At 36.7% G+C, this 27,580-nt stretch overlaps 2 protein-coding genes across 7 annotated transcripts in view; both read left to right on the top strand.

Moving 5' to 3' along the window:
- The first annotated feature begins 400 nt into the window (after positions 1-400).
- Positions 401-6,543, top strand: LOC148648268 (uncharacterized). Of its 2 annotated transcripts, none has more exons than XM_088608053.1 (3): positions 401-1,008; positions 1,893-2,018; positions 2,830-6,543. In XM_088608053.1, exons 1-3 carry the CDS (start codon positions 688-690, stop codon positions 2,947-2,949), a joined length of 567 nt encoding a protein of 188 aa, XP_088464179.1. In that variant the 5' UTR covers positions 401-687; the 3' UTR covers positions 2,950-6,543. The 2 variants fall into 2 exon arrangements, with proteins under 2 accessions (XP_088464179.1, XP_088464180.1); XM_088608054.1 differs by having other exon boundaries at positions 406-1,008; positions 6,478-6,543.
- Positions 6,544-13,279: 6,736 nt separating this feature from the next.
- The window catches only part of rgs19 (regulator of G protein signaling 19), a 46,302-nt gene continuing 32,001 nt past the window's right edge, over positions 13,280-27,580 (top strand). Inside the window, exon 1 of one of the 5 annotated variants that reach the window (XM_088608417.1) lies at positions 13,280-13,427. In XM_088608417.1, coding sequence (XP_088464543.1) covers positions 13,371-13,427 — 57 coding nt within the window. In that variant the 5' untranslated portion in view covers positions 13,280-13,370. Of the gene's footprint in view, positions 13,428-14,679; positions 14,822-27,580 lie in introns of those variants that run through there. The other 4 variants (XM_088608419.1, XM_088608418.1, XM_088608423.1 and 1 more) reach the window with 4 other exon arrangements.

Consider the following 27,580-nt stretch of genomic DNA (forward strand, 5'->3'; position numbering starts at 1 on the left):
CATATGTATTATCTTGAGATACCCGTATTTCAAATATACTATTGTTAATGTGCGCATTTGCCCCCACACTATTTTCTGTTACTTTGAAGTTAGTGATCACGTAAGGGAAATGTGTACTATCCATTGAGTTCTTTTAGTTTACAGGCAACAAAAAAATACAGTATGTTCTGTCTTAAGAATACTGTAATTAGAGATCCAAAATGCACCTTCGGCTCTACTACACGAAACGTTGTGTTCTCTTTCTTCTTTTTTTCAGCATGGAATAAACCTATTACTTGTTCCTTCACATTACCAGCATACCCTCCTCCAAAGCCCTTAAGTGGATCATCAGTGCAACAGCGCCTCGCTTTAGCGAAAGTAGTGGGAGCACAAATATGACGTCACTGCGGCAGTTACCATAGCGACGATAACAAACGAAAGGTAGGTAGGGCATTTTTTAATCAGTTGTGAAGAGATAAGTAAAATTTTGTTACAGGTAAAAAGTAACAAAAAACGTAACAATTATCTGTTTTGAAGCTAGCTCGATTTACTTTCTCCAAGATAAAACCGGTACTTCGGCTGTGTTTAAAATGTAACTCTACAGCTGCATGCTTTCTTTTTTAGTTCAGGATGAAAAGGTTCAAGTGAGACGCTGAAACACACAGCCTGCACTGTTGCAGCGAAAAGAAATATTCACAGCAGGAAAACATGTCCGCGACGGCAAAAAAAGAAAAGTTCGTGGCTCATAACTGGAAAAATGTGCCTGGATCAGAACTGAAAAAGATGTCCCTCCTGCAAAGAGCTCGGTACCTCGCTTACGAGGAGCCGAGCAAGGAGGTTGTAAACTCAGTTTTGATCTCGAAGCAGCGGCTTCGTGGGAGGGCACCCGTCAGCAGAAACCCGCAAAAAAACCCAGACCCAGAGGCAGAGGAGCAGCAGAGGAAGCAGGACACAGTGATCGGGCAGCTAAGGGCTGCGGAAGCTCGCAACAGGGTGCGATCGATGAGAGTACGGTACCAAAGCATGAGAGTGGGTTTGTTTTTGCATTTTTTTATCATTCTTTTTTGTTTCTCTTTTACATTTTTTTTTCCTGATTCGACACAACGCACAGAACGAACATGATTGTGTTAATTCTTTGCAGGCATGTTGCAAAGTTGGCCTGCATTAATCGAAGTCCCTGTCTTATACTCTATAGCTCGTAACATCTGGAATTATAAGTAAACTAATTCACACTCAAACATAGACACGTACTGTACAGTACGTACAAAAGCCCATACAAACTTGGTCTCAAAGTCTTTACAGATTTCAGTTTATATCCTACAGTGAGAACAAGGACAGTCGTACTGTAGGTCTCTATGCCATTTTAGCAGTTTTTAAAGAGCTGTCTCCCATAGAGCTTTTTTATTTAATCTATTTTTTGTGTGATTTTTAGAAGGCATGTACAGTAAGTGCTATTTGTTAGTATGTTGCAAACCGGAACGTGGGCACTTTGACTTAAGCATGAAAGCTATGCAGAAGATACTGTAGGATTGTTTGTGATGCTAAGTAGACTAGTAACTTAGGTCTGGCTTATGAGGCCCAGTGGAGTTCAATATTGTAGCTCACAGAGTATTTTGCTTTGAGCAGTCAGCCTCATGACAATGGGCAGTATAAAAAAAAAGTTTTTAAAACATTTTAGGGTTTATTTAACTGAATGCTATAGTTACAGTCATCCTAGCAACACAAATCTTACTGAAGTGTGGATAGGTTCTATCATCTGCTTTATATAGAATTGTGACTTTTATGTGTTGAAAAATAACAATTTTGTGTTTCATGTCAGACTACATAAAATGGCCTATAACATGAAAACAAGGTGAGAGTTGTTGGATATATGCAGCAGCCTCTCTTTATCATCATTTCGTTTCTAATTCCAGGCCCAAGAAATCAACCATCTGATTTCTTGCCAGCCGACTGCACAGAAAGCTGTTCGACTGGAGCTGCTGCTACCAGCCAAGCTTGAAAAGATCAGCCCTGGCAACGACGCGGTAGATAAACTAGAGGTGAGCACTGCAGTGCATTACTTGTGCCTTCTTGGCTCCACCTGTTTTACATACATTTTTCTCTATCATATAGTTTTCCTTTACACAATAGGAACTGCAGATGATAAGATATTATAACCATTTTACATTTTAATTGAACTTGAACTTGAACTTTATTGCCACATGTAACCGGTACTGGCACAATGGAATTCTTACTTACAGAAAGTCTCTCGATTGTAAAACAAAACAAAGTGCAAACAGTGCATCAAGACAATATACAAACAAACAATAGACAATGTGCAAGTAAACATGTAGACAGTTTGAATGTAATGACATTAAGGAGTCTGTCCTCAGGTTTAAAAGCATTTGTCTATCATAAGTAATGACAGACATTGAGCGTCCAACACAAAACAAGAGTATTAACGTATTAATAAACATTAAAACAGTCACACAACGAGAAAGCTTTCTGTAAACCGTCCCCATCTTTCCGGCGCCGGAAGTCAAATTTATTTCACATACACTGTTAGTTTTTCATGTGGCACAGGATGGGCACATTTTTACCTCCATACCCTTTTTTATAAATGGATAATGGTAACAAGTCCACTGTCCAGGGAGAAAGACTGGTCCGTTATGGATGCTTTGATGTTTGTACCAAAGCTGCCATATTCATTTCTCTTTCATTAGATTACTTGTAATCTACCTTCCTTTGAAAGGTTACCAGATTTGCTTTGCTATTTCCCATAGTTTTAACATGCATAAAACAAGTACCTATTTTGGTATTGCCGTATTCTGTGCTGTATATTGCTGTGACAGCCCAGGTTCTCCTTTATAGTCCTGCCCCTGCCTGCTGAGTCCACCTCCTCTGCCGCATGCCTTCACAGAGTTAGACAGTCTACAGCTGGAAATCATCAAAATAAAGGATAAACAAACAAAAAAATATATTTTGACTTAGGCTGCACTGCTTGCTTCAGGGAAGAAATCTAGTGGAACAAAAAAAAAAAAGCCACACATGAACACACAAATAAAACCTTGAAACCCCAGAACAGTTGTTCCTGCAATGTCCTGTGGTCGAAATACTTTCATTCTTTTGCTTTTTTGCTATCAGTTCTTGCCCAAGTTATGTTATTTAAGGGTTTCAGCTTTGGAATTGTTTTCATGGGTAACCAGGATAAGAACATTACACTTGTTTGTTTAGTAAAAAGAATTCATCTGGAACCAAATAAAGGGGTTGCTTTAATGAACTGATAATAAGAGAAAAAAACAGATTTGCAGCATAATCCAAGTTCCTATTGTTCTTTGCAGGGAATACCCTGCACTTATTTAATTGGTTGGCATAATAACTCCATTGCATTTCCGATTACTAGCCCTTACCTAGTGGACATTATTGAAACTAATCTCTCCAGCTGTGTTCTATATGTGAATGAGTTGGGAGGTTGGAATACGAACCAAGGGCTACTCTATGCCATACCTGTGTGTAATTTTAATTATTAATGAGTATACACAAAAAAGTAAATGGGCATATTTTTTTCTGGCATATTGTATATACTCAGTCAATAATAATAATAGTAATAATCAGTACTTCTGATTGCACATTTTTCATGTGGCTGTTCATTATTAATGTGCACTTTGTATAAGAATTAAATTTGGATATTCATTATTATGTCACTGCTCTAGTACAAAGGGTCTGCACACAAGAGATCAAATTTCATTACATTTTTTTTAAATAAGGTACAGTTCAGATACAGTCTCAATTTGGATTTGGATGAAAATTTGCACATATTGACTTAATTATTTTGAGAAAAGAGGTGGTTTGTCATCATAGAAGGTTTTAATTGAATAATATAATAAAGTCCATTATATTTTGCTACATGTATTTAAAATTTAACAATTAAATTTTTGTTTGTTGTTTTGAAAGGAGCAGATACAGTGTTAAATGTTATCTCAGCCGTTAAGGCCTTTTCTTAAAAACTGCAGTCATATCAGGATTTGCTGAACCCCACCCAAGCGATAAGAAGGTTTATGTCATATACTGAGCATCAAAATAAACTATTGCTCTGTTTATGCTTGTATGTTTTATAAAATCAGGTACTGAATATGGATTTGGGGTATTAATTAAATCTTTTTGATGTCATTTCGGTTAATTGATCATTCATGACTGACCAAATGACCTTTATTTGTCAGAGATGATAGGGCAGAGGTCTTCAGGAGATCTAACCTCTTGATTGCAAGCCTGGTGAAAAGAAAGAAAAATAAAAAAACTAATATGCTCTGCGTATCCACAGAATAATGCCTGCGCAGTAAGTATCTGATGCAATGCGCTATGTGGACTTGTCAGCTTCGGAGCCTGCCCCTCTTTATCAGTGAATCAGCCTGACTGCCTAGCTCCGCATTGATCAAGTTGTGGGACCTCGCTTGCTACTCTTTAAGCAGGCTGATCCTAACATGATTCCAGCTGGACAGCACATGTCTTCATGCTGCTCGTTTAACAACAGCTAAATTGTGAAATGAAAATGTGACAGTTATGCCGTGTATGCCCTCCTCTCAAGAGCCCCTTTCACCATTTGTGAAACAGCTGGGACAACTTGTGACATGTAGGGCTCAGGCCCATGCTTAACCATAGACCAGGTTCTACAAGAGGAATGGGACCGATTCCCACCAGACAGCATGTGCAACCTATTGTAAAGCATGCATAACAGATGTACAGCGTACATTGCTTCCAGTGTTGGACACACATGCTACTAGCCTTTGATTTTCAAATTAGACCGCCTTGTTGATCAGTGCTGTTGTGCTATGTTAACTCAATCTAAGTCCCATTCTACAAAACATTTAATTTCTTTAACTCTGTGAATTATATTTGCAGTTAGTGTAAATTTATTTTGATGTTCAGCAATATTGGTGGTTCACAATAAATCACAGTTTGAGATTTACTGTTTATTATCAGAAATTATATTTTTATTCATTTTACTTTTAAAAATGTAAAATAGACTAGAAGCTTCAAAAATATTTACACATTATTCAGAAATACTTTTAAGTATAATGATTTTAAATTCAATATGCAATATTAAGCTTATTCTCATCTTTCTGACCTTGATGGTTTATGGAACTATCTGTGACAAGTAGGTAGCCTAAGACTGTACAAAATAATGTTTTTCATGTATTAAGTGAAACAAAGCATTTTTTAGAAATGCACATTTTAGAACAAAACAAAAATAGTAACCTTTAATTACACCTGCTTTCCTTAAAAACATATTTTTATTGAAATAATATAGCAGCTAAATGAATCATTCTGTCTACATTAGGGACTTTAAAGTGGAAACCATAAGTCCTGCAGTGAATTTGCTGCACTATTTCCTTCAACTTTACATCTAAAAGGGTTTTTATTCTGCTTTGCTTGACTTACTCTATTCTTTTAGATTTATTATAAGATTTTACTTTTCTCTGGTTCCTGTTTAAATAAATATTTTAGCTGTGCTTTGTGTTCACCCTTACCCATGCTGAACAGGTTCATAAATCTGTCACTAAAGATTTTTGTTCTCACCTCTCACGTAACTTTTTTTTATTCCACTGAGAAAGCTTCGGGGTGTTTCCCTGGTGACTGCGAGTGTGGCAGTAAAGCAGAGTTCATGCATTATTTTTTAAAGCGAGATATCGCCAGCAGTGCAAGCAGCACCGTTGTAGAAACACGCCAGTATTGGTTAACTATTGTAAAGATTAGCTAAAAAGACCATTTCAGCAGGAGTAAGCCAATGCTGCAGCTATAGTGGTTAAATCGTATTCAGCTGACAATCCAACAAATAAACGTTTGGAGTGTCCTGTTCTCTAACACAGCACTGTTGCAATTTTTAATTTTAATTTTTGTCATTGGGTTCAGCTGCAGGAAGTTGCAAAGAAACCCCTTCCTCAGGATATCCCCTATGGCTTGAGGTGTGCCTGTGGAGGATCTTGTGCATGCAAAGCAGATTTTAATGATCTGGTAGCTAATTGTGTCTTTCATCGAATGAATGTTATGTTACGATCATAAATAAGTGAGGAGAGAACTGAGAAGATGCTTCACTCCAAAGTACTTATTGGATCTCTTTAAAAAAAAAACAAGAACCAGTCCTTCTAAGTACTTACCACTTTAAGTCCACATCTCTTTATCAGTAATTTCTGTTTGGCAAGTGCCTTAAATAATTTCTGAGTTGCAGCATCAGTGTCTTTTGTTTCATGCAGACAAAGTTAGCTGTGTGAAGAGGTCCTTTCTTTGTCATAACGGCCAATGTTAAATGTGATAGGCTTAATAATTGCCCAGTTAACTGTCTGTTCTTCTATGCAGTGCCAGATGTATCTAAAATATATACTTGAGTTCTCTTCTTCACAAATGTATATTTCTGTTTTCAAATTTTTATATTTGCTGATCAGCAGCTTTGTGGGTGAATGCCTCATACTTAATTTGTTAATTATATTTTTAAAATATTTTGTTTTCTTTTTTGCCTTGCAGAGGAAAAGAATTGAAGAGATTCTTGAAGACGAAAGGGGACTGACAATAAATCGAACATGAAATCCATTGATGTGCTTTTGTATTATAATTAGTCACTGTTAGGTCACTTGCTTGACCATGTACAGTGTAGCAGCTGCATACAAATAGGACTTTCTCAAGGTAAAGAAAAAGGACCTTATAATTTCTGTACCGCAGTATCAGTATCTTCTTAACAGCCCATACAGCATTTAAAGAAAAATGTAATAGACTAGGTTCTGCAAAAGCTATTTCAGAAATAGGGTACAATAATAAAGATGATCAAATACAATGCTATGTATAATCAATGTCTTGCAGAGAAAGCATTGATGTCAGTGGGAATGACTGAATGATCTTACCCTGAAGATTTAGTGCCATAGTGGTTTTCCATTTTTTCATGATGTTTTATAAAAACACCCTGGCCATGTCTTTTATTATTTTAATAGTAAATGTGAACAATACAGTTTTGAAAACCAAATCAATAAGCATGTGAAGTTTTGCTCACATTTACTTTAATGTATGGTTTGTCTGCTATTTTGACTCACTGAAGTAATCACTGACTGTTCTCAGAATTGCAGAAATTACAAATCTGTTTTCTTTCCTGGCTTTTGGGGAGCTGTGTTTGCATCAATTCAAAGTAGCAGTCTTTCTAATGAAACAACATGAGGTAAAAAAGGGATGCAGTTGCATAAGTGGTCCCTATTTTCTCATGTAAAATTAACCACAGGGAGGCTCTGTACCCAGTAATTGGTGTGTGGGCTTTTCTTTTCAACCATTGAACAATTGTTTTTTAAATAAAGTGACTCATGATGAGCAGCAAGGTTGCGTGGTGATTAACATTGCTGCCTCCTAGTGCTTGGGACCCTGGGTTCAGTTAATGGAGTCCTATCTGCATGGAGTCTGTGCTTGCGTAGTTACCTCCCAATGCTCTGCTTTCCTCCCACTGTCCAAGCACCTACTGGTAGGGTATGAGACTTCTGGGAAATCTGGCCCTAATGTAAGTGTGTATGTTTCTGTTTGTGTTGGATGGATGGAGTGCAAATCCAGGCTGCTTTCCTCAGCAACAGATGTGTATTCCTAACAAAAGAAAATGGATAACTCATTAGTATGAGCACATGCTTAAAGATAAACAAAGCAGAAGTCCACAACTTTTAAGTTATGAATGAAAGAGCTGTTGATCATCAGTAATTCAGAAAAAAATGTGGAGAATATATTCCTGATGAGTCTCCACCAGCCAACATTTTTGAACAATTTGTAAATCATTTTGCCATGACATTTACCATTCATGGATAACAATCCAAGAATCATCATTTCAATATGACGATGACGTTATGTGTACTACATAAAGTCCTGGTGCTAAAAGCAAAGCTGACCTTTAATTGTACATCAAGGGTACTGTGATCTCAATCTCATTATTTGACCTGTTTGTAATTCTGCTTGTATTACTTGCATGTGTCAACAATTTTACATTATGATGAATTTTATTAAGAATATAATTATTTTTTATTCAAGTTGGCTAATTGAATTCATATTTATTGCAACTGTATCAATATGTTTTGTTTAAAAAGTAATATCTGAACTAACAAAACTAGGAAAATGGAAGAGAATTTACAGTCCTAATCTAGTAACCAAGTCATTCTTCCCTATAACTTTCATTGTGGAAATTAAGTTTTGAAGGCTTGTAATGAAGTTGTTTTGCTTGAAAGCAGTGGATTTTGCTGGTATAATTCCAGCATGTTTTATTTTGATACATTCCACATTCAATTTTAATGGTCATTTTTTAATGAAGTAGAGCCCTGAGTTATTAGGTATTTAACTGTCCAAAGCACAATTTGTCTATCCACTGCTCAGAGAGACTTTTATTGCATCTATCATAAATACATCACTGACCCACTGAGGTGTATAAGAAATTAAACAGTATATTGGTAGACACACAATATTGCCAGAGTATTTCACAGGATGGGTTTGGAAACTTTTATTGACTACAAAAACTTTGATAGCTAATTGCACTTTTTATCATTTGTTGGAAAACCAATCCACTGGATAAAGACCTGCAATGAGGTTTAATGTAGTGCAAAGTATGCTCCAATAAATAATGGATGTTGTGATAATCTGAAAATAAATGTATAGTGTACATTACAAAATGTTTTTTAATGTTTTAATAATCTGCAAAGCCTATCTAGCATTATATTCAAAGATATATCCAGTTACTGACTAAGCTACATACATTGGATTAGAAATGTTGCCATATACTTCAGTCATCCACCCACATCTTGCCCACTCCCAGTACTATTCAATAAGACAACAGGTGGCTTTGTTGATTGTTATTCGTAAAGAATCTATGTGGAACTTCACTTTATGGAGGTTACAATGAAAGATCAGGAAGTTACGTTCACTCTCACAGCTGCCCTAACACGTAATCATTCCTGACATCAGTTTAAAAAAGTATAAATACCAATATGTCAGCCCCTTTTACTTTGCATTTTGTCTCCTTTCTGCAGCCCCTTGGTGGACTTCTCACACTGCCTCAGCCAAGCAGATTAAGCCAGATCTTACTATAACTAAGTGATCAGGGTGGTGTTATTCCACGTGAACTGAGTAAAATAACAGCATTAAGTATGTGATTAGATGCAGCACTTATGTTCTTTGACAATGGACAGATCTAAGTTAAAATTAAAATATTGCAACCACAGTACAAACTGAGCCATTTGCAAAATTTTGGAGTGTGCGTACTATACCTGCAGTTCATTCAGTATGAGTGCGTCAGTCAGTAGATAGCACAATTACCTACTGTATGTCTCTGATATAGCAGAGGTACTTAAAGCCACACTTTAAAATGGATCAATTGAGACCTGGTTTTTCCATGTCCTTAGATTTAATAATACATACACCTCAGTATACCTGCCCACATTCCAGTGGGAGGCTTTGTAATGAGAAAAAGCTGACAATTGTTCTGTCATTTCTCTGAAATGCCAGTCAAGACTGATAATATTCCCTTAGGACACGTGGCATCTAGGATGAGCTGCTATAGCTGTGAACAGTAACCATTAGCTACAATTTATTAGATCAACTGCTGGTGAATCATATTTCTTCTCTGCCATTTCTCTTGCATTACCACACAAAGGAGCACATAAGCCAAATCACTGAAAAGGTTATTATCTGTGATTGACTTAGGGGAATCTTCCTTGGTTTCATAATATTGACAGGGTTCCAGTAGAGTAGGCTGACATATCAGAGGATGTGTCTTTTTTTTTCTTAAAATTTCCGTTGTAGCTCAAATATTGCACTGCACCAGATTTAAAAGTTACATCAGTTTTTCTACTAAATACACCCCACACATACACTCCCCCTCAAGGCATTAGAGTTTACTACAATCAAATGAGATATATGCAGAAAAAACATATAATTCATGACATAGTTCAATATCTCTGTAATCTAAATAGTCTGCATTAAATGTTCCTTGAAAAGCAATTTTGTTCTTGCCCACAAAAGAAAAAAATATAATTTAATTTCTAATTAGTAGAAATATATTTTAAGAAATACAGAAATATTAGGATTGTGAGATTTAAAATACTGTGCATAAACATCAGTTGTGGAAACATCGTTGAAAGCAAAACACTGTAACTAAAGAAATTAAAATCTTTGAATTCTACTATGTTCCAAAATTATGATCACCACTGATAAAACAGCTGACCTGCTTTTATGACTGAGAGAACAAAAAAAAACTGAATTCAGGCTGTAACATACAATGAACATTTTTAATTGATAAAAGCACTAACAAAACCTGATACACTAATTTGCATTGAATACAATGGCAAAATTTAAAGATGTAGTTGTTTTTCACGGACATCGGAGGAGATACTAGTGACACCAGCTGGCCGGTCTATGCATTGCTTATTAACTGTAAATTGAAATCGGCAGTCACAACACTTCTAAGGGAAAGAAAACTGATACAACAAAAATAAATGTGTTAAAAATCAATTAAAGTTAGAGGTCATTAGCAGGAAAGGTCTGTAAAATAGCGTGGTTACGGGTTTTATAAAACATCTGACTGCCACTACACATTTTCCTGGGAAGAAGTCTTAAATGGATACATTTGAGATAATTATAACCTTGAGGTCTAAAAGAAGATTTAATTTGTCCTTTTTTAGTGATCTTACTTGCACGTCGATTTTCTCATACATTTTAAATCTATTATGTGACCGGTAAAACTATGATTTATGATTTCATTTGCTTATAAACCTTTTTGTTATCCCAACAGTCGGCGTTAAGCATGAAGAAATATCAAGACTGTCATCTGTCTTACGAACGACTCCTTCCTTTATGAGATTTTAAGTCTCTGCAGCATTTTGAGTATAAATTCTGGGTGTATACACTAATTACCCGGCTCTTTCTCTTCTTTTTGATTGAGTCTAGCATGGTTTATTGGTGGAGTTTGGCGACATCTACTGAAACTTTGGAGAGCGCGCGACCGTTCACCTTCGGTTAAAACCCAAGAAGATAAGAACAGAAGTCCAAGACTGTATATGACAATATAGTATAGTAAAGACAGAAATAAAAAAAATATATATTCTATCGCCAATAAGACGAGTTTCCTCTAGTTTTAAATTATGATTACTTACAGCAGGAACAGGATTTTGCAACTAATCGTATAGTTATGGATTAGATTTTTTCTAAAACACTCACAATGTCCTTCAGTCATAATACTGTATGTTATTATATCTAAAATGTTAGTGACAGTGAGATAGATAGATACTTTATTGATCCCGTGAGGGAAATTGCAGTACAACAGCAGCTTAACACAGACAACACAGCAACAGTATAACGAATGATACAATAAAAATAATAATAATAATACAATAATACAATAGATACTCACATTAAATGCTATTTGAGATTTCGCCTTGTTTTCAACTTGTAACAGAGAAATTAGCTCTAAACAAAATTATAGATGGAAAAATGGCTCTGAATTGAAATCTTGATCAGAAAAGGACAGTGAAAATGTTTGCACAGAAGCAATTACATTGTCTTTACATCTCAATAGGAACTTGGCGTGGGCATTGATTCAAATAAAATAAGCAACCAACAGTCTGATTTTTTTAGATGTTTTGAACTACCGTTTTGGCACTTAGAGAATATGAATTATTTTTGTTGCTTAACGATTCTCCAAACAGGAATTTCGTTTTTCTTGTGATACATATTACACCAAATGTTCAAATTTACTATTTGCATCATTTACAGGCACCATATAGGTTTTGGATGTAAAACACGTCATGACTTGTAAGAACCAGTGATGTTAAAGTCAAAACTAACAGAACTAAGGTAAAAGCTGTACAGATATGACTATTATAAAGTAGCCTAAAGATTATCCACCAGTAGACGTCTTCTGCTTGTTAAAAGCAGTGTTCTGAACTGACGTCACTCGTGTGAACAGTGTTTTAGTTAATAATACATTTGGACAGTCATAATAGTTGGTAGGTTTATGGAATCAGATAAGCACATAAACGCAGCAATGTGACTACAAATCATGTAGTTCCAGCGATTAGTACATAATGTGCTATTTCAATATGTGGATAATAATTTTGTAGAAGTGCTGTAGTTCAAAATATGAAATATTGATAGTTCTACTCAGAAATTAACAGATATTTTGCTTTGCCTTGCGTGTATAACAACACATATTAAACTGAGCTGTGTAAAATCATCAAACTGTAGTAAATTGTTATGAATAAAGTTTCTTTCAGTTCTAAAACTGGTTGTGTACTGTATTCTACGACTGCAGATACTTGATAGTTGTGGCTTAACTGTTGTGTTTTGAGTATGTTGTACTTTACATGTAGTTGAGAATTAAGTCACCTTACTTTAGCTAGTTTACTTTCTAGGGTTGTATACAATAATGTGTGATTGCCCACTGTTAATCAGGGAATTCCATAACATTCCTAAATAATTATAAGAGACATACTACTAACACTCTGCGAACTCCTTCTTCGGTCTTCTTTGACTTCACTGGGAAGGGTTAAAATTTATTTTTACTATTTTACTATCATCTCTTCCTTTCCTCAAAATCAACGCAAATAATTAAAATTAACGCGCTGACCTTCCAGGCATGTACTGTGTAACAGCCTAATCCAGATGAACTGCATAACACAACTGTGAAAAGGACAGTGAAACAACGAGGGGCTTGTGTTACCTGCGCGGTGGAGCTGAGTGCCGAGAGTGATAAAACGTTTTCGTAGGCTTGCTGTCATTTTGATTCCAGTCTAGTGTGCCCGTGCACCCAAGCTAAATGATGCAGGGCAATTCAGTGTATCAATAAACTGACTTTTAGAAATATTTTTAACAGTGAGTCACAGTGAGATGGGGACCGAACAGGTAAATACATGACCGTACGTTTCAAAGACGTGATTTTTTGGAACCCTTACTTGTTACGGGAAAAATGTACTGTTACACCAGGAATTTTAAATTGTTTAAATTGAATTAATCGTCAGGCTTCTGTGCTGTTAGGCTACCAAAAATGTGTGTACTTTAAGAATACCGGCAGCAGCAAGAGCCTTCTGTTAGATCTATTTTCAGTTTGTACTGTTTATGATGCATGTGTAACAACAAAAAATATTATTAATTACTAGTAACGACAGTAAGCATTCGCGAGATGCATGATAATTCCCCAGCTAACGTAACTTGAGGCTCTCATTTTGAGTTGTAGCGCGCAGAGACAGGAGTTCCAGCAGAAGGGACGATTACTAAGGAAGTCCTCAGCAAGCCGGCGGAGTCGAACTGTCTGAGTGAGCGCCTGCGCAGTTCAGCCTCTGCCAGCCTCCTGTGTAAGGGTGTCGATTCTGAAGCTGGAGCACTAGAGCAAAAAAAAAAAATAAAAGAAACGGATGTGCTTCAGAAAACGAAACGGCTACAGCCCTCCAGATCATTTTAATGCAAAAATTGTAAGTACTGTTTTGTATTTAACTATCGCATTTTAGTAGAACGCGACCAGATGTTAGCTTTTCTTGCCCGATTTGGAAAGGTCCGTGATTGCTCTAGAATAGCTTGTCTTTTACAAACCCCTGATTCCCCATGATTCTTATACTGACAGTCTCCCTTTTTATGTGTAGTTTAGGTCAGTAATACATATGTCTGTACTGTACGAGGCTTTTCTGGAATCAGATCGCCGATTGTCATTGCTAAAGTGAGGTTACGTTGCTTATCTCTAAGTAAAGTATATATGTAGCTTATTTTTGTGTGTAAATGTATATTATTAACAAACGGTCTGTATACCGTATTCACGCGTTTTCTAAGTCTGCTTTCTATATAAATCACATTGCCGTGGTTATGATTTTCTGTACGTGAGGCTGAGTATTCAAAACGCCTAATGTTGCATTCATTGTAGAAACTGGTGAGTAGCGTTACTGCGGTGAAATATGTATTTTTATTTTTTCATACAGTATATATATATTTTAAATTACTCGACCCATCTCGCTGGCCGTGCATTTCTAATGGACAGTTTGTCGAGGAAAATAGCTTCAATTTTCAGCACATCATCTCAGCTGCCATACCGAGGAAAAATGAAACGGCAAAGTAATTCTGTACGATGAGAACAATCATAATAACATGTAACGTTAAAAGTGACTATTAGTATATAGAATGTGTAAATACATATGCAGAGTTACCCGCGTTTTTTTTCTAAATGAAGCCATTAGGAAGTAGGTAATCATACTACTCACTGATATAGCATATATTGATATGTCAATTCTCGTTGAAGGGATAGCGACTATATATTTTACTATCAGTTTTGCGATATAATTGACTTCGGTAGTAATGCTGTTCAGTTTACCGTGCTCTTTGCAAAATGTGTTGTGTGCGTACACAATCGTCTTGTCACGGATGAGAACTGTGCTGTATTTGACGATTCTGCGGAATACTATAAGGGTGTTTTTTCGTAAAGGTTTGCGTGCCTTTCCAGTCCAAAGGATGTTCTCTCTGTGGCTGTGTAGTAAGGCTCGTGCCCGATCCGCGCGCGACCCACGGGTGAATGAATTGTTTTTGCGCGTGGCCTGAGCGCGATCCCGACCGGGGGGGCGGGGCTCGGGGTGTCGCGTGGCGGCACAGCGCTTGGACGAGTTCGCGCGTGCCAATCTACAGGGCACGCGCTTTAAAGGGAAGAGAAGCGGGGCAGTTAGACCGAAGATTAGAGCTGGGGAGAGCGGTTTTTCTAAATGAGTGCGTTTCCTCTTTTCTACTCCCGGTATGGCTTCAGAACCCTTCTTCTATTTTCCGTCCTTTTTCAGCTTTTCGATAAGCTAAATCAGTAGAGACATCCCCTGATTTGGAAACGTTGTCGGTATGTGCCGCTCCAGTAAATATTATCATCAGTGAAATTATGCAAACAAATAGAGCGAACGCTGACTGTATACTATACTGAAGTCAAAAGACCGTACTGCCAAGATTATATTGGACAACGTAATGTAGACGCAATGTTAGCAGTTTTGTATAGTAGTTGTTCCTGGTGCAGGGTTTTGTAAATGGGATAGAACAGTAACACAGAGCAGATTGAATTTACACGTGTCTGCGTGCGGTGCTGCTTTCATTGTTGTGTTACACAGATTGTGTTGAATACATTTTATTCGAAGAGATAACATCTACTGCTTCTCTCACAACCCGAAGCAATAGAGTGTTTCTCCTTCTGTCGATTACAGATCATTTTTGTGTTTGGGATCTACACTCAGAAGCTTATGACTGCAGTTGTCTTTAAAATATTGCTTTCAGGTGGCCGAGAATGCACATAGTTTTCTTTGAAAGAAACATTCATCTATGAAGCCTTCCAAAATGTAATTGTATGGATCTGAAACATTAATATGTAGTTAATGTATAATATTTGAGTAATAATAAACGATCGTTTTTTTGTCAGTAACGTAATATACAGTACAACATTTATAAGATGTGTATCAGCAGGTAAATGAAAAGATAAGGAATATATATATACAGAGAAATGTTCACAAGCATTCATACTTTCAAAAATGTCAGTTTTTTGTCTAAAGAATTTTATTTTTAATAGTATGATCATTTCACATGTGTGATACAGTAGAAACCAAAGGTAATGATAGTGATGATGACAAAAGGGAGCTGTTCTGACAAACAGGGGTAGCAGTGTAGCGCACTGGTTAGGGTTCAGGACTTGTAACTGGAAGGTTGTGGATTTGAATCCCAGATATGATACTGATGCTATACTCTTGAGCAAGGTACTGTACTTCACCTGAATTGCTCCAGTAAAATACCTGGTTGTGTAAATGGATACAAATATAATTCACTTAGACCTTATCTCCTTTTTCAACACAACATCCTCTTTGTATTTTTGTTTTCTGCAAATATGCCTTTGGAAAATAATGCAGTTGACTTCCATTACAGTTTCATCAGACTAATTTTACTCTTTCGATAAATATTGATGGTAGTGCACAGTTGTCCAGAAAAGTTTCCTTCTGCTTTTCACAGGGTCATTTTATTTTCTGAAGTAACCAAGTTAATAAGACCCTTTATTTCCATTGCCTTTAGGGGAATCCTAATAATATCTTAAATGAAAAATGTGCCATGTCTAAATATGAACATATATAAAATAGGACAAAAGAGCCGTTTATGTTATTTTGGTCAAGAAACCTGTATTGAAATAGGAGTGCTCAGTTTAACCAGGAGATAAGTGAAGATGCAACTGCAAATAAATCACCTTCCAGTCATTCATATTTTAAATACAGATCATGGTTACAAGCCACATGGTTTTCACTTGTAAGCCCAGATATTCTTTAAGTTGTAAAGTGCAAGATTCATCATGGTCTAGGAATGAATGCGCTAGGAATTCAGGACCTGATACAGTTAATAATCGTGTCAAATTGATTGTGATAAAAAATGACTAACATAATTATGAAAAGGTTGCTTTCTTTAAGTAAAACAGTTTATCCCTAAATTGTCAATGTACCATCTAATGTTTATTGTATTAAAACTTTGTAACATGAACATGACCCAACCTTTCCCATGTTTGTAATGGGGCTTTAAAGAAGCATTCAGTTTTATGTAATATGCTCATTTGAGATGACTAATCTTGAATACTATATCCTCCATCTTAAGAGCACCTCTGCCACCATTAGGCTGCTGTTTATTTTCATTCTCAGTACTGACTCTTCCTCTTTTCTCATTCATTTCCTCTTTTGTGTGCTGTTCTCCTTCATTTTGCTTCTTCATTATGATGCCACTTAAAGGAGTATTGTCAGGGTCTGTCCCCTGTGTTTTCCAGTTATCTCTTTGCTTACATCTGCCTACCATGCGATATTCTGTGTGTTCTGTATGATGCTCTGTCATACATTCTGCTTTGACCTTCGCCTTGCAAGTGAGGATAACTCTGCTACTAGCAAAAAAAAAAGTCTTCTGACTGAAAAGACTGCTTGAAGATGTGTAACAGGAAATGTGATGGGGAAGTGTATTAGTACTGCACATGCTGAGGAGAATCATGTGATCCTACTTTTCTGCCTCTCCCACTTCCTGCAGCTTGTTTTAATCTTTTTCCTAGTCTTTCTGTAAGAACAGGCAATATGTACAAAAAAGAGCAGGACATTCATCCCATCTAGTTTGTTTTGTTTTCGGTAGCTACATTATCTCAGGGTCTCTTCCTGCCATTTCTTCAAAGAAACGATGGTATCAGCTGTGTAATCGGTTCCAGACTCCCACAACCTAATGTGTAAAGTACTGCTTCTTACACTTTCTCCTTGTTTCCATGTGTCCTTTGGTTTGTATTTTACTGTTGTTTCTGAAGGAGTCCATTAGGCCTTTGAGTATTTTACGTACCTGATTCAGTTCCATTCCTAGTCATATCTATTCAAAGCTCCAAAGATTTCGTTATTTTACCCTATTAGAGTCGGGCATTCCTTTGAGTTTGGAAATGTACCTGGTGGGTCTTCTCACGATGAGTTCCAGAGCAGTAAAACATTTTGTGTACCATCGTGGCCAAACTGGGACACGATATTCTAAATGTGGCCATACTAGTGCATTGTGAAGTTATGACATAACATCCAGTAATGACAATTCTACACTTCTAACTGCACATCCTGTTATTTTGCTTGCCACTTTTGTTGTCTCTCCACATTGTCTGAAAATGATGTCACCACAAACAGTTACAGTACATATTTATATATATAGCTTCTTCAAGATAAGCATTTCCTATTTTATATATGTTGCGTATGTTTCTGCTACCTGCATGTAACACTCCAATCTTGTCAAACTAGATATATTTAATTGAAGTAGTTAACATCATAAAGTAGTGGATAGCATATACAGTGGGCTAGGATGGAAGTAAAAAGAAACAAACATTTTGAATCTGCTGCTTGTGAAAGCGGAATCTTGGAAGAAAAATACCCCTACGTCAGTGCTATATGTTTGTTTTTTCATTTTTAGGGGAATGTTGTATTACTCATATTGAGCTGTATCAGTTTTCAGAGTCACCTGTAAATGATCTCATAAGAAATATTTAAAAATGTTACATGACAAATTCAGGCGATTTGGCTAGTCAGACCTCAACATTTGTCTTTAAGTAAATAAGAGGTCACTGTCAGGATAAGGGTTTAAAAATCTGGTTGTGCTGTATTGTCACCTGATGATATGTCCCCTCATCCAGTTGAAATAAGTTTCTCATAACTTGTTACTCAGCTTAAATGTCTCCATTCCCCGTTGGTGATTATATCTTAAAATGAATCTTACATTTTTTAATGATCATTTTAAAAAGAATGAGTGGCTATCAGGTGTGAACCAGGCCAATAGAAATGTGTTACGTTTTCCACCTGGAGTGCCCTATCATAGTCGTCAGGACCGTGATGTCAGGTCTTAATTGAAATTAATTATTCAATTAAAATGCTTTCAGTTCTTGACTTTTGCAAGATTTCAATATATCGGTAAAATGTTATGATTTGATCTGGTCTTTCCTTTAAATTTGAAATTCATAGTTATCATCCAATTTATTATACGCCAAATTTGGAATTACTAATTGCTTATGACATGATATTTTGGGTACAGCCCCTGTAATTTAAAGTGTGAATGAGCAACTGTGAACAAGCACCTCTGTCCTGTCTGAGTCATTCATCTTTAGTCTTGCTGAGAGCTCCAGAGGGTCCTGCAACTGAGGGAGTGCTGATCAGAAGACCTGCATGTCTCTCACTGACAGAAGTGCAAGCTTGCAGGCGCTGGGCAAATTGCAGCTGTTTTTACAGCGAAAGTCACCCTGGTTCACTGAAGTCCAGCCACGCCATCAGCACCTAACCAATTGTGCATTGCCTCTTTAAATTCTTCATCTCTCTTTGCATATGTAATAATCTTCATTTCTTCAGCTAATTACACGTCATTCTTGGAACAGTGGGTCTGCTCCCACGTTGTGAAGGTCTTTAGAGGTTGAGCCAATCAATATCAGCAACTTTTAAGGAGCTGAAATGATGGATGGAGAATATTCTATATAATCTTTTGTTGTGTAGAAAATTATAGTTTGTTTTTTGGTCAGAATATCTAGCCTGTAATAAAAAATATTGAATAGTCCTGGTTTAGTCACACATACATTGTGTTCTGGTCAAGGTTTCACTTTGAGATACAGTTACATACTTGTTCAGATAACAGTAGGGATGATGTAAAAGGATCCAGAAGACCTATACATTTGCACGCTTTGTTAATAGCTCTTTCTCATATCATTTAAGTCCATTATATTGCTTGTCATATTTTAGGTTTCACATTCATAAAGAAGATGAAATAACTTTAGAAGCTTCTTTTTGTTGTGTTTCTCTGTGTGGATATTAGCTCCAGTTCGAAGGAAGAGATGGCATGCATGTTTCTAGGCTGTTAAGAACATTGTGGATTTTAAGACAATTAGATTGCAAGTTCTTGAGCCATGATGGACATTCTGGTACTGTACATTAATCATTTTACATATTTTCTCTTTGTTTTTTTCTGTTGCTTTTGGTTTTTTGTTTTAAAAATAAACATTTCCTGCACGAATTACAGTTTGGTGTGCGTGGGTATGTACAGTGCAGCCCAGCAGTGGATAGTATTGTGTAGTTTGACCTACACAATGGAAAACAGTCATTTTATAAACATACACGTAATATATCTTATCCACTCCCACTTTTGGAAAGAGAAAATAGCTAATACAAACTACTGTTGTATTAGCAACAATTATGGTGAAACAGATATGGATATTCACAGTAGAAATTGTTCACAGCTTTTACTTTCAAAATTATTTAACCCCTTCGGGGTGCTTTGGCGTTTTATAAATTTAAATAGAAAATTATTGTCCAGGATGCAAATAATTTGTTTTTGATATTTTATTTTCTTGTTGTTGTCATCATAGCACATCGTGGCTCAGTGTAATATACCATATTAGTTTCCTATGGTGTTGCTGCAAGAATATTGTTCATAGGGAGCTTAAAGTGACAGCTGCACACAGATTCAGGACTTTGGTGATACCTGAAAATTATATCCTTTACCTTAAACCGGGCTTGACTGAATCAATTTTGACATTAATATACAGTATGTCTTATTCATGAGATGCTGAAATATGTGCATTATGACAAAATTGAGACTTTACAGAAAAATAATAGGATATGCTTTTTATGTCATTTTCAGTTGTCTTGCAATTTCCCCCTAAAAGCTTCATTAAAGCTAAGGTGGTTTATTTCATACAGTCAATCCTTCCTTTAAAACAGTTATTCTCTAATTCATTTACAGTTGTCAGTGACTGCACTTTATACACTTTTGTATGTAATCTGCTTTCTATACCAGAAACTGATCAGAGCAATGGGTTCTCGATATTTATTTTGCTGTGCAATCTGAACAGCGGCCATTTGAAAGACATTTTACATTCATCCAACAACCTTTTTTGCAAGAAAATTGACCAAACCTTTAAATGCTTTAAAATCAGGGGAAGTGTATGCAGTAGGTCACGCTGTCTATTTTAAGTTCTGATGAGACTAATGAGGGTTTGAGGAATGAGGAATGAGGTGACTCGCAGTAATAGACAGACAATATGTATATGGGATCAAATAACACAGAACACTGGAATGAGACTGTATCCACTGATCCGTTAAGCAAATCTTGTATATATTAATGTTTTATATATTAAGAAAATGTATGTTTTGAATCCTAGCATACGTTAATGTAAGAACATAAGAAAAGTTGCAAGTAGAAGATAGTCATTTAGCCCATCTTATTCATTATTTTGATTCAAGAATCTTGTCCAGCCTTTATTACTTGATTTCTTCCCTAGGAGCCTTGAGGAAAAAGGGTTGTAGATTCACATCCTGGGTGAGATGCTGCTATTATACCCTTGAGCAAGGTACTGTACTTCACTCAGATTGCTTCAGTAAAATGCCAAGCTGCATCTGCAGGGCATGATTGTAAATGAGAGTTTGTTCTCTACGGACTTAACTGGTTAAATGTCCAATGACCGGCGATTTGCTTTAACTTTATTTTATTGCAATACATGCTTTTTATGTGTTGTAAAGTGTGTAAGGAAGGTGCTGCATACTGTGAAAGTTTCTATTAGAGAGTTCACTTTTTGTTTTAGAGAAGTTATAAGCTTTCACTTGGGCAGCATGCATATGTCTTTAAAACCACCATCGCTAATGCAAGCACCCTCTTCCCTCCCCTAAACAAAGATACTGAACAAAACGGGAAACTTTGCTGATTGGCAGTAGGGTAGTGCTTTTTAGTTAGACCTTCGATTTGTGTGCGCATTGAGGGGTTAACATTTCTTCTATTCCTGGAGCTCCCAGATTTTTCCCCCCCTCCCTTACGGTGACACTTCCTTCAATAATAGTTTTGAAACACAGCACTGTTTTCAGCATGTGTGGCTGCAGTCTAGTCTGTACTCCAGGTATTTTCGCATGCATAGCTGACCTGACTGTGTAATGCCTTGGGCGCTTCGGAATCACATGCTCGTTTGTCTGCATCTTCCTCATGGGCGATTGCACTGCCTTTCTCATTATGATCATGGAGCCCCGATCTAAAGAAACAGGCAGTGGAAGCACAAGGGTGTCGATTATTTTAAATGTCCCAAGAGCTTACATTCATTTTCGTAATCATAATAATAGTAATAATAAAATAAGCCTTTGTTTAACAAGTTTAAGTCAATTGAAAACAAATTGTCATTTTAAATGAACTGGAAAGTTTTACTGGAGGACATATTGCTGGAGCAATCAGAATGGAGTGCCTTGCTGTACTTTTTACTTTTTGTCAGAATTTGGTGCATGGGGAGGAAGAAGGTTTGTGAACAAAAAGCTTTTTAATAGTTGAGAACATAAAGTTTTGACCTGAAGTGAGAACGGGGGATAAAAGAGCGCGATACGTTTTTTTAGACATCAGCAAAAAAATATTTGTTTTTTGCACTTTCCCATTTTCTTCTCTGGCTTGAGAAATGATCGTTTCCAACTTCATATTACCAACATACAGTCGGATGTACAGTAGGTGATGTAAGTCTGCTTGCTCTGATCTTATTACCTGGCCAGTACTTTAATCCAGAGGTCTTGGTCTGTGAAAGACTGCTGAGTTGTTGGAGGTTAGCTGAGCAGGAGGTCTACCTAAGAGATATCCTTCTGGTTTGAGGAGCACCTGGCTTATCTCTTGAACAGTATTCCTTATTTTAACTGTTGTTTCATGCCACCTAGAAGTCATCGACATTTCAGCATTTTAGCTCCAGGCACCCAGTTACAAACACAGGAAAGACAGCACCTGGCAAATCATTGATATCGATGATCAGTTTTTTTCTTTACTTGACCAAATGATAAACATTGTGATCCAGAGGAGATCTGTTGCACCTACAGTAGCTTCTTAGGAGATTTGTATGATGTTCTCACATGTTGTTTTTGTCCTCTCAGTATATGGTACTTTCCTGCTTCCCTAAGACTTTATCATAAAAATACCTTCATATGTTAAAATAATCCTAAGATGACTGGCATCATGTCGTTTTGGTTTTAAAACACTTCTTTCTTATTGTAAAAGTGATGGTTCCTCCTCGATGTCCACTGTGTGATTTATATAGGAAAACAGAGCACATGTTTTAAAGTGCTGTTTGTTTATGTGGAAATGGCTTCTGGTGGTATTTATTTGGGCACCTGGTGTTCTTTACCTTCAGAAGTCATATTTCATGTTACTTGGGTGATATTACTGTATGTACATTCTGCTTGAACATGTGACAGCTTGGCAAGAAAGCAGGAAAGATAAACAGAAGAGAACAGAATTTTTGTTCATCTGTTTTATTCCCAATGTTACCTTTATTCTTTGTTCTCCAAAATCAATTCTAGTTGTAATCTGAATAATGTAATAATGAATAACATAAGAAGGAAAATGCATCCCACCACTTTGAGTGTATTGTGTGTAGACTAGTACAATTATTTAGCAATATAACTTAGAAATATTTAAGCTTAATTCTCCATCTTTATTCTTCTAAGTAATATTTAATAACTAAGCTAATCAGTCCCATTACTTTGCTTTTTAAGTTAAAGATGTAGTTGTCTTTTTTGATGAGGATAATCAGTATTTGATTTAGATATTCCACTATATATACAGTATAATCAAGAACTCTGTCTTTCAGGATCAGTCCAAATTACAAATGAAATCCCTTTTGTTATAATCCTTATCGCCTCTTTTAGTCTCTGCTTTTTTTTGCATTTTGGCAGTCTGTTAACCGCCACCTTCTATTTTTGTTCTTTTCAGTAAATTGTAGACTTTGAGCAGTGACACTTTTGTTTCATTACTCCTTTTCTCTTAGTAGGTAACATGTGGCAATCAGGTGTGACCCGGGGCAGTAGTACATTACCTGGATGTGGCTATCAGATGTGACCCGAGGCAATATAGCCAAAAGAGCCAATAGAGCCAACAGATAAAAAGGAAGATAGAAATCAAACTAGTTTTGACATTTTATCCCTAATACTTTGCATTCATTTTTGTTTAAATACCTTTTACACTTCATAAATTAGTATTGAGCAGCACTGTGGCACAGTGGTTAGTGGTTCCAGATCTGGAGTGCTATATGTGTGCTATATGTATCCCGCGGCTGGCGGAGGAATCCTACTCCGTTCGGCTCCTGAGTGAGGCCCTTAACCCCAACTGCTCCAGGGGCGCTGTACAATGGCTGACCCTGCACTCTGACCCCAAGCTTCTCTCCCAAGCTGGGGTATGCGAAAAGACAAATTCCTAATACAAGAAATTGTATATACCTGTAGCTAATAAAGTGATGAAGTATGGAGTTTGGATGTTCTCCCCATGTTCACATGCGTTTCCTCTGGGTGCTTTGATTTTGTCCCACTGTACAAAGGTTAAATGGCTTCTGGAAAAATGGGCCTTGCGTGTGTCTTTGTGTCTGTGTCTTCCCTGTAATGGACTGGCTTCCTATCCAGGGTGTATCCTGCCTGAAGTCTGTAGCTTGCTGGGATAGACTCCCCTGCAACCCTGTAGTGGGTAAAGTGGTTAGAAAATGGATGGATCAGTAAGTACAGTCTAAACAGTTAAGTAATAAAAAGTTCAAATTGACCCTTTTCTTTAAATAAAAGCAAATTTGTAAAACTGCTGTACCACAAGAGCTAAGTAGGTCTGAGTAAGGAAAAAATAGATGGGCGATTTCTGTTCCTGGGAAGTTCACTTGTCACATGGCTCATGGGGACTCATGGACCTCAAATGAGTGAAAAACCACAAAGATCTAAAACAGAAAAGAATGTCTATATTATCTAACAGACCAGCGGCACAGCCAAACACTCTACGTAACAAACCTCACTGCTTTTCTCGATATGCCACTGAACAATGAGAGGTCAGTTTGAAATGGTTCCTTCACCAATATGACTCTGCAGGTGAAAATCTGAAAGTTGTCAGTTTTAATGTTTTGTTATTTCACTATATGCTTTTCAGTTTTTTTCTTAAGCTATAAAATCAGTCTAAAAAAAGTTAAGTTTTAATGAAAATAAAAAAAACACATTTACTGTATATTGCTTAACATCTAGGAGAAAGTAAACATGATATCACTCTAACATCACAATATTCTTTATATAATAAATAGCAAATGTTATAAATCCTGTTGAAGACTTACACGTGGTAACTTAATAAAATAATCGAAACATCACCAGCACAAATCTAATAACTGGTCATTTTATCTAGGAATTATAATATGGTTTGGTGTTTTGTCATCATTGTATTCCATGTTTATTTTTGTAAATAGCTCATCATATCCTTTGGGAAAAATTCCTATGTCTGATACATTGAGTTTTTATCAAAATAGGATTTCATCAATGAAGATATACGTTGATGATACAATTTTATATTTTATATTGTTATATAGTTTGAAGTGATTGTGAGATGTTCCTTTAATTTAAATAAGTTCCATAGCTTTTGTACAGTTTTTTCTGTACAAAGCAGCTTGCAGAAGGCTTTGTGAAGTCAATATGATGTGATCAGAGAAGACTGAGAGCTTGTCAGCTCAGTCACAGTGTTTTCTGAATGAACTTTTAGTCCAAAGAATTTTGGGCGTTTCTTGAAAAGAGTAGGGGTGTAACCCCGGCATCCTGGCCTAATTTCCTATTGGCCCTTACCAATCATGGCCTCCTAATAATCCCCATCTATGAATCGGCTACATTACTCTGCTCTCCTCCCCACTGATAGCTGATGTGTGGTGAGCGTTCTGGCGCACTATGGCTGCCGTCGCATCATCCAGGTGGATGCTGCACATTGGTGGTGATGGAGGGGAGTCCCCATTACCTGTAAAGCGCTTTGAGTGGAGTGTCCAGAAAAGCGCTATATAAGTGTAAGCTATTATTATTATTATTATAATTTTATTTATTATTGTTTGTTTTCGTTTTTTGTTTCACTTTTCTTCCAGCGTTCACCAGTCGTCTCAGTAAATGAGTGCAGGTAAACATTAAACTATTTGATTTATGACATTTGGAATGTTTAATACCCTCCTATGAGTCAAATTCTCCCTTAAAGACATACAGTACAAACCAGGATCATTCATTTCAAGTAGATTGTTTTCTCTCAGGCCTGTTGATAAGTGTATCTTTCATGCGGATGCTATCCTCATTTCCCTTTCAAAGCTTATCATTCCGTTGTGTGAAGACATTAAAAACAGAAACAAAAAAGCACACACTCTCTTCCACATGCACCCACACATGTTTACAAATTCAAAAAATATTCCCAGCAGTGAAGCAAATAGTTCTTTCAAAAAAGATGCTGCAGAAAGCCTAATCAGTTTTTTTGAGAATGACTATTTTTGTTTCATATCAAACAAACCCGTTCTGAAATATCCCCCACCTGCAAGATCTCAGTGGCTTTGATTGAGTAAAAGGAAAAAAAGAAAACATCTCAAATCCTATCAACTGCCAGTCAACTGGATTAAGAGCAGATCATAGTGCACAGTCCTATGTAAAAAAAAAAGCTTGTTCACAAAAATGTGCATACTTTAGAGGTAAGGCTTGAATATGTGGTGTGTTATATAGAATGAACAAACATGGAATGAACAGTGTCAAAAATATTTCCTTATAGTTCACTGTAATCCCTATCTATTGGCACATCTTGTGTAAATGATAACTAGTTGTGAAGGGGTAAACAAAGAAACAGGAAAAAGCAGACACCCTCCTGTATGTTTTTAGTGGGGAGGTTACTTGGATCGTGCTTTAATCAACCCAATCAAGATAAGAAAGGTAAAGTCAATGCAGAGTCACAAAGCCTCATCAGGCCAGAGCTCATCCTGGTTTCCCTAGTGTTAGCAAACTAGGGAGCACGTGACTCCACCCTGCATGAAACACTGGTTCACCACAGGGTTTCCACCCTTCACACTGCTGCTCAAGGTACATCCGCAGTGTGTGCAGCAGTTCTGTCTGCTGTGAGTCCAAAGGCTTAGCCACTGCACTGTGGCACCCTTACTTTTACTAAGAGACCAAGTTAAAATAAAAATATAAAACATAATGTAGCATTGGTTTTAGAACACTCACTATATAGGATGTTTTCTTTTTTTACTTCCTTCTTGAGGTATGGATATGCAGTACTTGGGGGGGAAAAAAAGTAATATTAGACAGAAAGACATTGCTTTTGTCCTGCAGATGACACATTATATAGCACGGCAATCTATTTTTTGCAAGTTTAATTCTATTATGTGTTGTTACAGAAAACAACTAACCTATATCTGCACACTGGCCTACACATTTTGAGCCCCCTTTTCTGTCATCAGACAGTACTCTGCCTAGTACAACTGCTTTACTAACTAAATTAAATTTCAGTTATTTTCATGTGAGGACTCTATATACTGTATATATAGTCCTTGTAATTTTTCCCCTTTGTCACATTTGTTTGTGGCCTCCTCCTCTGTCCTTCCCCCTTGATCAGAGTTCCTTTGGTCTCTGGAGAGAAGTGGTGGGGACTGAGGGGAGAGGGGGAGGGGGCTGCTCTCAGATTGAGCTGTCTGTGCTCCCCCAAACAAATCACAGTCTGTGTTGGCTTGGAAACGCATTTCTCTTTCATTCGGTCTGGCCTGTGTTCACCTCCGAATCACTGAGAGTTTACTGCAGAACCAGAAAAGTTTCCCTATTTTATTTTTATTACGGCTTATTATGTTTTAAAGAAAGTACTAAATATAACATATCCTTCTTTGTGAAAATTTTGGAAGTGTTTTAGTTTTTTAAGCATTTTGTTTTTCCAGAAATGCCGGTCAAACTTTCAACTGAAAGCAAAGAAAACTTTTTTTTTTTTCAAAAGGAAAATTCTCCCAGCTCTTTAAGGCTTTCATGTCTTGGCTTGTTTCTCTAAGCAAGAACTTGTTAAAAATGAGTTGTTGCGCACAATTATAATATAATTCTAGAGTGTATTGCAAGCAAAGGTACGAATGAACATCTGAATGTTTCCATACTTAATCTATGTATATCCATATTAATTCCAGAATGAATGCTCATAGGCTAAAATTATTTTTTATTGGCCATAAAGTCAGTAGGTTTTGAGTACGTGCTTTCATTTGTGGTGGAAAAACAAAGGTAGATTTTTCTCAGACACAGAAACGGAGAGAAACCAAGAGAGCCACTTGGAAATAAAATTCTATAAATAAACT

Source organism: Lepisosteus platostomus, chromosome 15 (assembly GCF_059453375.1).
Source record: "Lepisosteus platostomus isolate fLepPlt1 chromosome 15, fLepPlt1.hap1, whole genome shotgun sequence".
Lineage (NCBI taxonomy): Eukaryota > Metazoa > Chordata > Actinopteri > Semionotiformes > Lepisosteidae > Lepisosteus > Lepisosteus platostomus.

Excerpts from the sequence above, each read along its gene's own strand:
- LOC148648268 (XM_088608053.1), top strand. The coding sequence starts at position 688 with ATGTCCGCGACGGCAAAAAAAGAAAAGTTCGTGGCTCATAACTGGAAA. Across the intron at positions 1,009-1,892 it reads TACGGTACCAAAGCATGAGA|GCCCAAGAAATCAACCATCT; the intron begins GTGGGTTTGTTT and ends TTCTAATTCCAG. Across the intron at positions 2,019-2,829 it reads ACGCGGTAGATAAACTAGAG|TCCTGCCCCTGCCTGCTGAG; the intron begins GTGAGCACTGCA and ends TCTCCTTTATAG.